Source organism: Lathyrus oleraceus, chromosome 2, assembly GCF_024323335.1.
Source record: "Lathyrus oleraceus cultivar Zhongwan6 chromosome 2, CAAS_Psat_ZW6_1.0, whole genome shotgun sequence".
In the NCBI taxonomy this organism is placed as follows: Eukaryota; Viridiplantae; Streptophyta; class Magnoliopsida; order Fabales; family Fabaceae; genus Lathyrus; species Lathyrus oleraceus.
In genome coordinates, this window is record NC_066580.1 from 12,368,637 (window position 1) to 12,383,426 (window position 14,790).

Here is a 14,790-nt window from a genome sequence, read left to right on the forward strand (position 1 = left end):
TTCATCTTGTGAGTTGACATAGATATAATTATCCGATTCAAAATTCACTAATGTAAGAATAATTTTTTGTTAAAAATAATAAGGGTATAAATGAAAGAAAAAGTGACAAGCTAAAAGCTACAAGCTCAAAAGCTACTTCAAATAGCTTTTGAAAAAAAGGTAAAAGCTAGTAGGAAATGTTACAAGGTAAAAGATAAATGACAATTACCAAACAAAGTTTTTTTTGTTAATATGAGCTGAAAAGCTAAAAGGTAAAAGTTAAAATCTCTTTTTTGGTGTTACCGAACATACTGTTATACTAATCAATACAAGTGTAGGGATCTTTGGAGCGAGCTTCTTCTTTTAGAAGAAAATTACCAGCTGTCTTGGTCTTTCTTAGGGGTCTTTCAGGTTATGTTATTCCTCATTCCTAAAAGTAAGGAAGTTGATTCCCTGACACATTATCGTCCTATTGCTATTTCCAACTTCAATTTTAGAATCATCACTAAAATTATTGCGAGCATATTAACATTTATAATGCCTAACCTTATTTATGTTGAGCAAAAAGGTTTCATCCAAGGTGGGAACATCAAAGATTGTATTTGTATGGCCCACGAAGCTATCAATTTGCTTGATGCAAAAAGCTGGTGTGGTTACGTAGCCTTCAAAGTGGACATAGCTAAATAGTTTGACATTCTAAGGTGGGATTTTCTTCTTAAAGTGCTTCATCAATTTGGTTTCAATTCTACATTCTATAATTGGATAAAAAGAATTATTCATTCGGATTCCCCCTCTATCTCCACCAACCGTTCCCTCTATAATTTTTCAAGTGTACTAGGGATGTTCGTCAAGGAGATCCTTTATCTCCCTTAATTTTTTATTTTGCAGAAGAATTCCTTAGTAGAAGTATTTCGAGGTTGGTGTCTTCAGGTAATCCAAATTTGATTACAGGCCTGGGAAGCGTCAAAGTTCCTTCTCATTCTCTTTATGCATATAACATTGTTATCTTATGCAAAGGTTTAATCTCCAATATCAAAGCTTTAACCTCCATCTTCACTTCATACTCTTTAGCCTCCGGTCAATTTATCAATCGAGATAAATCTTCCATTCATTTTGGTGTAATGTCTTCTTCCAGAGTTAATATTTTATTGACGTTGATTGGTTTCAGTAAAGGTTCTTTGTCGTTTACTGATCTTGGGGTGCCTATTTTTAAGGGAAGGCCAAAGCTCATTTATCTTCAACCCATTGCTGACAAATTCCTTAGTAAGCTTGCTTCTTGGAAAGGTTCTCTGTTGACTCTCGCCAGTAGGATCGAGTTGGTAAAAACTATTATGCAGGGTAAGCTCATCCGTTCCATGTTGGTTTATTCATGGTCAATGGAACTTCTTAGGGGTCTAGAGCGTGCTTCCCGCAATTTCATATGGAATGGTCAAATTACGAAAAGAAAAATGGTAACAATAACTTGGAAGAACATTTGCATACCATACTCGAAAAGAGGTTTGGGTCTTCATTCTTTAATTAGCCTTAATGAAGCCTCTAATTTAAAGCTTTGTTGGGATACTATTAATTCTCATGAAGCATGGGTCATTCCGCTCCTGAGTCGTGTTTTGAGAAATTCCAAAGTCATCAACCATCACATTTTCTCATATATTTGGACTAGCATCAAGCTTGAATATCCTACTATCAAAGACAATTACTCTTGGATGCTTGGTAACGATAAATCTATCAATTTATGGTCCAACGTTTGGTGTGGTCCCCCATTGAGACTGGTTTTGGAAGATTCCATTATTGATTAAGACCTTATTGTTATTAAGCTAATTTTCAATCAAAATTGGAATTTTGACGGGATTAACCCTCTCATTCCATATTTTGTTAAATACAAAATTCGAAAATGCCATATTCCTTTTGATCTTTGTCTGGACAAGCTTATGCAGAATTTTTCTTCCCTAGGTGATCATTCTCTTAAGCTTGCTTATGAGTTCAAGCGGGGGGAAAATTCTGATTTTAGTTGTCATTCTTTTGTTTGGTCTAAATTATTTACCGCCTCCAAAATCGGTTATGGTTTGGAGACTTATTTTAAACAAAATCACTACTTATGAGATCTTAAAAATGAGGGATTTTGCTTTTCCTTCCTTATGCAATTTGTGCTCTATGGATGAAGAATCTTCTCATCATCTTTTCTTTGATTGCAAGTATGTTTCAAAGATTTTGGATTAGTTTTCTTCTATTCTTAACCGTCATCGCAGAGTTCAGAATTGGACAGATGTTTGGGAGTTTTTTTCATTCCACCAGGTCTGCGTAATGTGCTATGGTGGTGCATGTGGCTATCATTCTTATTTTCAACGCGATTTAGATTGCTAGAAATAACATCAGGTTCAAGGACAAGGTCATTCCCTTATCAGTCTCTATTAATTTTATTCTTGTGGCTGCTATGATCTCTAGTAACAACACTAAGTTTCTTTCTCCTCTCAGTATTTAAGACTTTATTATTTTGAAAAGTTTCAAGATCACTATTCAGCCACCTAAAGTGTCAAAAATTGTTGAAGTTATTTGGAAATTGTCCCGTTGGGGATGAATTAAAGCTAATTGTGGGGGCGCGTCTTTAAATAATTTAGGACTTCGGCTTGTGGGGGTATATTGAGAGATCACAAAGGTAGTTTTCTTGGAGCTTTTTCTCAATTTTTAGAGGTTTCTAACTCTCTCATTGTTGAACTTTCGAGAACTATGTTGGCCATTAAGTTCGTCTATGAGAAAGACTGACTTAATTTTTTGTTGGAATCTAACTCTATTGCCGTGGTTTAGGCGTTCAAACCTCCCTTTAGAGTGCCTTGGCAGATTCGTAATAGATGGGTCAATTGCAGCAATCTCACTTCTAGAATATTATTTTCTCATATATTCAGATAATAAAATACTTGTACAGACTCCTTTGCTAATTTAGGTCTCATAGTTACTGATTTCGTCCGATTTGACTCGCTTTCCTTGTATTTGAGAATAAATTTATAAAGAATAGACTTGATTTGTCATTCTTTAAATTTTCTTCTCATTGAGAGGGTCTTAGTATTGTCCCCCTCTCCTTTTTGTAATTATTTTTCTTTATATATATATATATATATATTATTTAGGTATTAAAACAAATGTACTTTTTTTGTCGTTTTCTTTCCTTTTTTTTTCTTAAACCGAATCCATTTCCCTTTGAATTTTGCTTTTATTTCTTTAATATATTTTTAACTTATACCAAAAAGTACAGAAAATTATGAAACTACAGGGGGGAAAAGACTAATGCTTTCACTATATAAAACATTGCAACTTTTAAATTACAACAATTTGATCATGTCATTGAATTCATGAAGATACAAATCATAGAAAAAGGATAAACAAATAATTAAAAAGACTCATATCCTGTTTTATTTTATTTTATTATAGATATCAGCTAATAAAAGTTGCATGCATCCAACATTGTCATCAAACCTTTAATAGAAGAGGAGGATGAGGAATAACATAACCTGAAAAGTCACATTTATAATTCATAATATTAGTATTGTCCATATAAATTATTTTATTAGGAAAAATTATAAATTAAATTGAAAAGTAAATCATAACTTAAACTAAAAAATAAATTATAAATTAAATTGAAAAATATAGATATACAATTTTTTAATGCATAAAGAATAATAATAAAAATCAAACTTACTTCCACACTTGTCCGTAGGAATATTTTGGCATTGACAAGTTTTAGCAACAAACAATACTTTTTCTATGCTGAGCAGTTTCTCAATAGGAGGAGTCAAATATTTGCAGTAACATGTGATATCAGCACCTTTCAATGCTTCACAACATGGTTTCGATGGTGGAATCTTTGGCCCATCCTTCTTAACAAAACTTTCACATTGAGTTTGAATGCCAGCCAAATCACCACCACATTCAAATTCAACAGAAATTCCTAACATGCATGCAGTAAGAACTAATGCTGCAAAGCCTAAGTATCTAGTTGTCATGATCATAGAAACCTCACTCTTGATTTGATTAAGGGGAAAGATTGTTAGCTTATATCAAATGCATCACTACAGAACTATTTATATAGAATGATGATGACCTGAAAAGTGTTTATAACTTTTTATAAAATAAGTTGTAATTTATTTTTTGACCACAATAAATACAGTTTATAACTTTAGGAAAGTTCATGTTTTAATATAAATTAATATTATAATGTTTTTATTCAATATTTGACAATCTTAGTACCTAAGTCATATTTTTTATCTTTTTTCTAGTTTCATCATCACATTAAATGAGTAAGAAACAAACAAATTTAATTTATGTATTTTAAAAATAATTATAAAACATAATTTATGTTTTGACCAGAATAAATATAATTTATAACTTCAGATAAATCCAAGTTTTAATATAAATTAATATTAAAGTATAATTTATCCAATATTCGACAATCATGTGTGTACGTCATAATTTAATATTATTTTTCTAGCTACTTGTCACATTTTTATGATAAAATTAAATGGAAAAAAAAATTAACGTATGTATTTTAAAAATATATTATAAAATATACGTTAAACATTTTAAGGATTTTTTACTAATATAACCCAAGTTTTTAAATTATTTCCCAAAATAACCCAAGTTTCAAAAAATTTCCCAATCTACCCCACCTTTAATAGGGAGGCGCCAATTGGATTGGCGCCCCCTCTTAAAAATTACAAGGAGGCGCCAATTGGATTGGCTAGGGCACCTGCCCTAGCCAATCCAATTGGCGCCTGTGTGTATTTTTTAAGAGGGGGCGCCAATCCAATTGGCGACTCCCTTAAAAAAGCCTCAAATGAAAAAACTTCCAACATGAAAGTTGTAGATCTTTTCAAAACAATGAATTTGGATATAAATTTTGCAACATTTGGATTTTTTTTGAGAAAGTTATGGGCAGTTGAAGTTGGACTTCTGAGTTTTTCAACTGTTGTCTGACCTATAATGTTTTGTATTATTGCATGTGTTTCTTTTACGAATATGAATTTTTGTCCAACATAACATTTGAAGTAGACATATTAAATTTTCCAATGCACTTGGTCCCACCTCAAAATAATTAAAAATGAGTGAGTTAGGTATCTGCGAACTTGACCCAAAATTAGGGTTTTTGTCAAAACAAGTGTATGTGAACTTTGCCAAAAGGGACCAACTTCAAGCCCTTTAGTATGAATGATAAAAGCCTCAAATGACAAAACCTTCAACATAAAAGTTGTATATCTTTTCAAGATAATGAATTTGGACTAAAGGTTTGCATCATTTGCAGCTTTTATGAGAAAGGTATGGGCACCTGAATTTGGACTCTTTGACATTATAACTGTTATCTGAGTCATAATGTTTTGTATTATTGCATGTGTTTCTTTTAGGAATATGAATTTTTGTCCAACATAACATTTGAAGTAGACATCTTAAATTTTCCAATGCACTTGGTCCCACCTCAAAATAATTAAAAATGAGTGAGTTAGGTATCTGCGAACTTGACCCAAAATTAGGGTTTCTGTCAAAACAAGTGTATGTGAACTTTGCCAAAAGGGACCAACTTCAAGCCCTTCAACATAACAATAACAAGTCCTTGAATTAGGGTTTTTGACCTATAAATTTTTGTTTTATGAAATGTGTTTATTTTAGAATTATGAAAGAAACTTAATGTTTGGAGAATACACAAAGATAAATTTGACATAATACGAATTGATATTAATAAAATTTGGATTTTACACAATGAATCCTAATGGTGATGACCGGGATCACCTAACCGACCTCCGGTCCCACATCCCCTAGCTACCCTAACCCTTGGCCCTAACCCACGTTGACGATTCTGCACCGGTGTTTGTTCATCTGATGGTCCAGGAGCGTCATTACCTCCTACAGGAGAAGATCCGTTGAGGTATTCAGCCAACTCAGCATAGTCTTCAGTATTCAATGATGGTGTAGCGGCGTAGCTGAGCTCATGACCCATGCCAGAGAAGTTGGGGTGTGGTTGACTCATGGATGGGCGACCAGGACGGTTGAAGGGGGACATGGGTGACAATGATGGGTCTAGGAAAGGTTGGAAAGGTTGTTGGGGTGTTTGGAAGAGATATGGTTGTGGGATGTTTTGGTATTGTGATGTTTGGGGTTCTTGGCTACGGTAGGTGATGGGGCGGTTAGTGTTTTGGGTAAGGCGACTTTGGTAGGGTGATGGTGTGGGTGCGAAGCGATGTTGGGTCGAAGGTTGATGGTCCATTTGTTGGTGGTGGTATGGGGGATGTTCTTGGTTTTGGGGTTGGGTGAATGGCATGTTTTGGTTGTATGTTTGTGTGTTTGTGGAACGGAAAGTTTGTTGGATAGGTGGTTGTGAGTAACCGGGCTGAGATTGTTGCTGGGGGTTAGATGTTGAGCCTTCTTGTGTGTAAGTTGTCTGGCGTGGGTCGTAGAGGTACATATCATCGGCGATGAATTGAAATCCAACTGATCTATACCAAGCCATATAAGTACGACTTGGTTTTACCTCATTTGGCATGACTGCGTCAGTTAAGACATGGTCATGACGGTGCTTCCACTTGCGACACTCTGATCTTGCGAAGGTTTGCCAAGGGTTGAAGTTCCATTGGTCGTTCACTTTGCGCATATGCCATTCTCCTAGGCTAGCTGGGGGATCTGGGATATTCTGGACCATACCAAACTGCAGCTTCACACGATCGGTGTTGTGCAGCTCCACTGTTGTGAACCGTATTATCGGTGCGCATGTTGTCCATACGGCTGCGTCTTCAGGGTTGATCTGATGCTCATGTTCCATATTAAGGTATGGACGCCAAATGAACTGAAATGTTAAAGACAATAGGATTTAAATGAATGTAGAAAAAGTATACATAATATGAATAAATAATGTAATTATTTTGCTTACGTCTGTCGGTCGAAGGTGATCCAACAGGTTGCGATATTGAGTAATACAGTGTCTCGGACATCTGCTGTAATTCATACCGCGTGCCGACCATCTACACCAAAAAGTTTAAAAAAATTAGTTATGGGTAATAAACTGTAAGGAAGGAAGTAAAGACATAGCAATTTAAACAACTTACTTTTTTGCATATGGAAAAGTGAAGGGGTTGCTATTGACCGGTGCTAGAGACGGTAGTCTTGACCATCCCCATGCTTGTAGCAAAACAGCACATCCAGAAAATGTAGAAGTATCTTTGTGGCAGTTTTTGCACAAAGAACTATAGAGATAGGCTAGACATGCGGATCCCCAACTATAACTACCTATTCTATCTATATGTCTAAGTAAAGGTAAGTACATAATATGCATGCTAGAACCACTACCTTCGGGAAATAAAAAGGATCCTAGTAACAACATAATGTAACACCTAGTTTTGATGATTCGAGCCTCTTCGGTAGAATGCTCATCTAAATAAAAACTATTATAATATGACTTTAGGCGAGATAGTAGTATACCTTGTCCCCTAGCATTATCATCTAACAAATCAACGTTTAAAAGCTCCATGCAAATTGAATTAGGAAAGTTGGTCTTACCATTAACGGCTTTGCCTTCTATTCGTAGTCCTAAAAGCATGTAGACGTCTTCTAACGTCACGGTACACTCACCGGTTGGAAACCAAAATGTGTGTGTCTCTGGCCTCCATCTTTCGCATAAGGCTAGAATGAATTTGTTATCTATAGACCAAGACATAATTTTGCTAAGGTGACCAAAACCGGCGAGTTCAACATAAGGTTGAATCATCGGGTCCATGTGGACAAATTCGTGGACTCTAGTGCGAAACCTTGAGACATCCTATAATAGAAATAATGAAACACATGACTAAGTCGGTATTTCAAAATAAAATGGGGTTGGTGGAGATGAAACATAAAAAAGAAGTATAAGAAAAAACTTACGTATGTTGCGATGTTTGCAACTGTTCCTCTGTGTGCTTCGCCCATTGTGAGTAAAGACATATTGTTGGGGAGTTAGTGTAGATGAAAATGGAAGATTTTGTAGAAGATGAAATTGTAACAGAAGTAATGTAGATGAAGTAGTGAGAAATGTAGATGAAGTAGTGAGAATGTTGGTGTGAAAGAATTGGTGAAGGAGTGAATCAATTTATAGGCAAATGGAAGAGTGCATGAAAAATTGTGTTTGCATGGTGTCTCCACCTCATTTGGCGACCATGTACATTATTTAGGAGGGGGCGCCATTCAAATTGGCGACACCCTAGGGCACATGCATGCAAGCCTAGTTCTGAATGCTTGGTTTCAAGGACTGACTAAGGGGGGCGCCATTCAAATTGGCGACCATGTGCAAGTCCTAAAGGTAGGCGCCAATCCAATTGGCGCCACCCTTTGCATGCTCAACACGTGGCATTGCTGTCTCCTGCATGCTGAACAATTCACTTATGGATGGCTTGCATGATTGACACATCATCTCTGACCATCTTAGGTGTCCGACACGTGTCTGTCTTGTCTCCTGTATGCTGATGACTACCTTCTTGATAGCTTGCCTGGCTGACACATCAACTCACACTGTCTTGCAGGATTGACACATCATCTCTGACCGTCTTAGGTGTCCGACACGTGTCTGTCTTGTCTCCTGTATGCTGATGACTACCTACTTGATAGCTTGCTTGACAGACACATCAACTCTTGACTACCTAGCATGCTTGACACATCAACTCACACTGTCTTGCATGACAGACACCTCATCTCTGAACTAGCTAGCATGCTTGACACATCAAGTCACACTGTCTTACATGACAGACACATCATCTCTGAAATTACTTGCATGCTTGACACGGTATCTCAGACTAGCTTCAATGTGAGACATTAATACCATCTATTTAAGTGTCTTACTATCACATTCATCTGCACTTGCAAAATACTTTTCATCTCCAAAATACTTTTCATCTTCACTCACTTTCATCTGCACTTGCAAAATACTTTTCATCTCCAAAATGTCATCTTCATCATTATACAGTATCAACGTTCACTGCAACGGTGAAACTTTTGAGTCTGAGCTTCATGGTTTTTGTTTTAGAAACACTGATACCATTAGAGTTTCGATGAAGAGAAATGCAACCTTTTTGCATTTCAAAAAAAGAATACAATCCTTTATACAGGGAGGTATTGTGTCAAGGATGACATATCAGAATCCTATATTTTTTGAGAATGGTCAATGCAAGTTTTTCCCCCTAAAGATACGAGACGATGAAGATGTGCAAAGCATGTTTCTTAGTCATGAACATTCAGGCATGGATTCTATCGAGTTGTACATTACTCTACAACCATGTATACCGTCTCAACAGTCTCAAGTAACATATCAGGATCCAGCTGGTGGAGATGATGCAGATGATGCACAATGCTCAGATGAACTCAACCCAGAAGCAGAAGTAGAGGTCGACGTTGTTGATGAAGAAGAAGAGGAGACTGAGATACAGGTTGATCACATCCTGAATAACGACGATGAAGATGAGGCTCAACCACCACCAATACCTCCTACTCATGTCTATATTCCTCCTCAACATATGACAAATATGGATCTTCACGATGATGAAATGTCCGACAGTGTCTTCTACAATCCGTATCCGAGACCAGTAGGAGAATTAAAGGTGGGAGACATGTTTCGTACCAAAGAGGAATGTGTCTTGGCAATCAAAAAATATCACATGAACAACTTTGTTGACTTTACGGTTAAACGCACTGATTCAAGAAGGTATGTTATTGAATGTTGTAACATGCTATGTAAGTTTCGTTTGGCTGCATCTTACAAGAAGAGAAATGACTCTTGGGAGATCGCTTCAATAGACCCACCACACAGTTGCGTCGCAACAACCGTTGCACAAGATCACCGTCAACTGAGCACAGCATTGATTTGTCGAGACATTCTGCCATTGGTAAACAAAGACCCATCAGTGAAGGTGAGTATAATTATATCACATATCCGAACAACATATAATTATACTCCATCTTACAAGAAAGCATGGATTGCGAGGACAAAGGCTGTTGAGCAGGTTTTCGGCAACTGGGAGGACTCATTCAAAGAATTACCACGATTTTTATGGGCACTAAAAACTTATGTCCCAGGAACCGTGGCAATTCTGGAGACAGTGCCAGCAATGATGCCAGACGGAACCTGTGCTATAGGTAATAGAATATTCCACCGTCTCTTTTGGGCATTTGACCCTTGCATCAAAGGTTTCGCATTCTGCAAACCTCTCCTGCAAATTGATGGCACTTGGTTATACGGAAAATACAAGGGTACGTTGCTCATGGCAGTTGCACAAGACGGTAACAACAATGTATTTCCCGTTGCCTTTGCTCTTGTTGAAGGTGAAACAGCTGCTGGATGGGGTTTCTTTCTTCGACATCTCAGAACGCATGTCGCACCACAAGCCAATCTATGTCTGATTTCTGATAGACATGCTGCCATCGAAAGTGCCTACAACAACCATGAAAACGGATGGCATGATCCTCCTTCTACACATGTCTACTGTATCAGACACATAGCACAAAACTTCATGCGTGCTATAAAAGATAAGAATCTTCGCAAGAAGGTGGTGAATGCTGGGTATGCTTTAACTCAACCGTCTTTTCAATATTATCGTGATGAGATTCGACTGTCTAATGAAGATGCGGGGAGATGGATAAATAACATCCCAGTAGAGCAGTGGACAAGAGCATTTGACGGTGGTTGTCGATGGGGCCACATGACAACAAACATTGTGGAATGCATGAACGGGGTTTTCAAAGGAATTCGAAACCTGCCGATAACCGCCTTGGTAAGATCAACCTATTATAGGTTGGCTTCTATGTTCGCAACCAGAGGCGAAAGATGGAGTGCAGTGTTAATGTCTGGACAAGTATTCAGTGAATGTTGCATGAAGGTCATGAAAGAGGAGAGCATCAAAGCTACGACACACGCTGTAACCGTGTTTGACCGTCATAGACAAAATTTCAGCGTCCAGGAAACAATGGGCAACAGCGAGGGGAGACCAAATTTAGCCTACGCTGTTAGACTAAACACAAGTTGGTGCGATTGTGGAAAATTTCAGGCCTTCCGCATACCTTGCTCCCATGTCATTGCAGCATGCGCTTATACTCGTCAAGACGCTAACACCTATTTATCTGATGTGTACAAGGCCAACACCATCATGAATGTATATAGTCGAGGCTTTTCAGTACTACCAATGGAGGATTACTGGCCTCCATATGAAGGAGATATTGTTTGGCACAATGAAGAGATGCGTAGAAAGAAGAAAGGAAGGCCAAACAGCACACGTATAAGAACAGAGATGGATTCCACAGATAAAATGATAAGATTATGTAGTATCTGTCGTCAACCAGGACACAACAAAAACAACTGTCCCAATCTAGGAGCATCATCTAGATCTTAAGCTTATTGTAATATGATATCTAGATCTTAAGCTATTTGTAACATTGTATCTACATCTTATGCTTTTTGTAACATTGTATTTCTGTAACAATCAATCATTATATATCATTAAGTTCTTGTTACAACGAGTTTCATAACCAACATCAGTACAAAATATCTGAAAACATAAATAATTCTAACTGATTACAACAATCAAATTAATGTCGTCTCGACCGAACATCATTTCCCTAGCATCCTTATCAGTCCTCATTCGCACCCAACCAAAGATACTGTCAAGTCTCTCAATACTTCTGATTTTTTCCCCTTCTGGTATCTTCCCGTCTAACCATCGAACCAGCTCCCTCTTCAGTTGATCTAACGTGGTGATGTTCCAAAACAGCATCACCAATTGAGGTTTGTCTCTCGCATAAATCACCTTACCGTATCGGCGACGAACACCAAACATGATAGCCAAATGATTATTTGAGTTGTGGAATAATAGGTCACACAACGCATCTATTTATAATACAAAAAAGGCATTTTATGATGGACTCGGCAATTGAGTTGGCGCCTCCTTTTAAAACATACACATAGGCGCCAATTTGATTGGCTAGGGCACCTACCCTAAGCTAGGGCACCTGCCCTAGCCAATCCAATTGGCGCCTCCATTCAAGTTTTAACAACAGTCGCCATATGAACAACTTTCATGTTCATCAAAAATCCATTTGAAACTTGGAAGCTCATCATTAATTTCAGAACATTATAGGTCATTCTAACAGAAACCCTAATTTTGGGTCAAGTTCGCAGATACCTAACTCACTCATTTTTAATTATTTTGAGGTGGGACCAAGTGCATTGCAAAATTTAAGATGTCTACTTCAAATGTTATGTTGGACAAAAATTCATATTCGTAAAAGAAACACATGCAATAATACAAAACATTATAGGTCAGACAACAGTTGAAAAACTCAGAAGTCCAACTTCAACTGCCCATAACTTTCTCAAAAAAAATCCAAATGTTGCAAAATTTATATCCAAATTCATTGTTTTGAAAAGATCTACAACTTTTATGTTGGAAGTTTTTTCATTTGAGGCTTTTTTAAGGGAGTCGCCAATTGGATTGGCGCCCCCTCTTAAAAAATACACACAGGCGCCAATTGGATTGGCTAGGGCAGGTGCCCTAGCCAATCCAATTGGCGCCTCCTTGTAATTTTTAAGAGGGGGCGCCAATCCAATTGGCGCCTCCCTATTAAAGGTGGGGTAGATTGGGAAATTTTTTGAAACTTGGGTTATTTTGGGAAATAATTTAAAAACTTGGGTTATATTAGTAAAAAATCCACATTTTAAATTTTAAATTATATTAGAGGTTTCATATTCCTATTCGATTGATGTAAGTGAAGTTAATTCAAATGCCACTGTTAGTGGTATCTTATTCTAATTCAACCGATGGAAGTAAATTAATTACCCTAATTCAGACTCATACGCTTAGAGTTAGTATTCTCTTTTCGTCTAAAATTATATTATCAATGTGTTCACAAATAATAAACATTACGAATAAAGGCAATTAAATAAAAATATCACTTTAATTGCCCATATAACATCAAATTAAACACACTACTACAAATAATATATTTTATGATAAATTTGTTATCTCATCCAACAAAAAATCGAGGTATAATGGCAAGGCGCACCATGTTTTATTTTAAAAAAAATAAATATCACATATTCCCTCGAATTCTTAATATAACGGAGGGAAAAAATAATGCAAGACATGCTTTGAATCCCAGAACAACAACAATACTTTACGTTTTTATTTCTTTAAAAGTGGTGTCTTTCTTTTTATTTTACTTTTTATTTTTAAATTAATGATATATTCTTTCGGTTATATTTAATAACAGAGAGATTAGTTTTTCAGATTTTACTATAAAAGCATTCATTAATCATATTTTATCCTAAATATAACTTATATATAGTCGCTTCAAATTTATACGCATCATACTTTGGGATGAATTGTAAGACAAAAAAAATCTTTAATATTCTTCTATATTGAACAAAATATTTTTTCTGCTCTTGCAGTCCATCCCAGCATAATGGTATTGATATTGTTGTTGTATTTTTGGAATAACCTTCATATTTGTCAATCAAAGGAAGACATCATTCCTTAATTTATTGTTTTCCTCGGTTGACAATATTGAGAATTTTATTCCTAATCATGTTATAAATTGCAAGCACGTGTATCTTGTTCTCTTTCATGTGAAAGCAATTGTCATTAAAAGATTTGTTTAAGATAATGAAATCTCTCTATGATGGATTGCAAGTGCAGAAAAAAAAATTCTCTTGGTAGGAACAAATAACTTATCAAAAATTTAAATTTTTTTTATTGTTCTCTAAGAATCCATTGTCAAAATCTGAATTTGGTTAAACAATCTATTTTAATATTCTATGTAAACAATGTGATTTAAAAAAAAGTTGTTTCCCCTCAGTTTTTTGAAGAAATCGAGAGGTATGTGGCGCTTGAGTTTCTTCGTTGTTCTTAAACAGATATGTGTCATCCATTTAATGAGTATCAACGTTCAAGACACTGCCATTAATGATCCGCATAAAACCTAAAAGACATTATAAAAGCATTTGGAAAAATTGTTAATGTAACATTTGACATGCAAATTTTAAAACTTTAAAAAAAAACGTTTATTTTATTTGGGAAAATTTATCTATGATGGATTGCAAGAGTAGAAAATTATTTGAGTTCAAGGTTTGTATTCTTAAATAATCATATAACTTAATATTTATTTTATTTATCTAACCTTTTTTTGTTTTATAATAGACATTTGATCTTCTTCAAGATCAATGAAACGAGGATCCCCGACATTTGTTCTTTCCCAAGATATCCAATATTTGTTATTCACCAACAATGACGACGATGAATCAGATTCAACATTTTTACTTTAATATTTTGTGTAAACAATATAATATTTTGTGTAAACGATAAAGTTTAGAAAAAAATTAATTTATTAATATTCTGTGTAAATAATGTGATGAGTATTAAAAAAAGAATATATTTTTTCTCTCAATTTTGTTAATAAACCTAGAGATATATGGAGTTAGTTTTGAAAGAAAAAAAAAGATATTGTTGGATATCGAATCAATGACCATTTCAACTATCCCCTAGTTATTCTAAAATCGAGGGGTAAAGTGATAACTTTTCATGATGTCATTCGTTATCTCACCTCTGTAACCGAGGTTAAATCAACTTCACATCTAAGGTTAAATATGATTTTTGTAGTAGTGACATGTGATCCGACATGTTCAAAACAAGTTCATTAAACAAAATCTAATCTATAGGAGTTTAGTTACTCATATTGATACAAAGAAATACCAAGAAATAAGATGAACCTAGCAGATGACATGTTGCCATTGTACGTCATTTAGCAAGAAAAATTGGAAAAATA

General features: G+C 35.6%; 1 protein-coding gene across 1 annotated transcript; it reads right to left on the bottom strand.

Annotated features, from left to right (window-relative positions):
• Positions 1-3,239: 3,239 nt before the first annotated feature.
• LOC127117642 (putative lipid-transfer protein DIR1) lies at positions 3,240-4,037 on the bottom strand. The gene is made up of 2 exons (XM_051047719.1): positions 3,671-4,037; positions 3,240-3,482 (listed from the first exon to the last, which is right to left on the bottom strand). The coding sequence occupies exons 1-2, from the start codon at positions 3,978-3,980 to the stop codon at positions 3,442-3,444; spliced, it is 351 nt and encodes a 116-aa protein (XP_050903676.1). The 5' UTR covers positions 3,981-4,037; the 3' UTR covers positions 3,240-3,441.
• Between the last annotated feature and the right edge of the window lie 10,753 nt (positions 4,038-14,790).

Coding starts and splice junctions, on each gene's coding strand:
- LOC127117642 (XM_051047719.1), bottom strand. CDS start 3,980: ATGATCATGACAACTAGATACTTAGGCTTTGCAGCATTAGTTCTTACT. Junction 3,483..3,670: donor TCCTACGGACAAGTGTGGAA/GTAAGTTTGATT, acceptor GTGACTTTTCAG/GTTATGTTATTCCTCATCCT.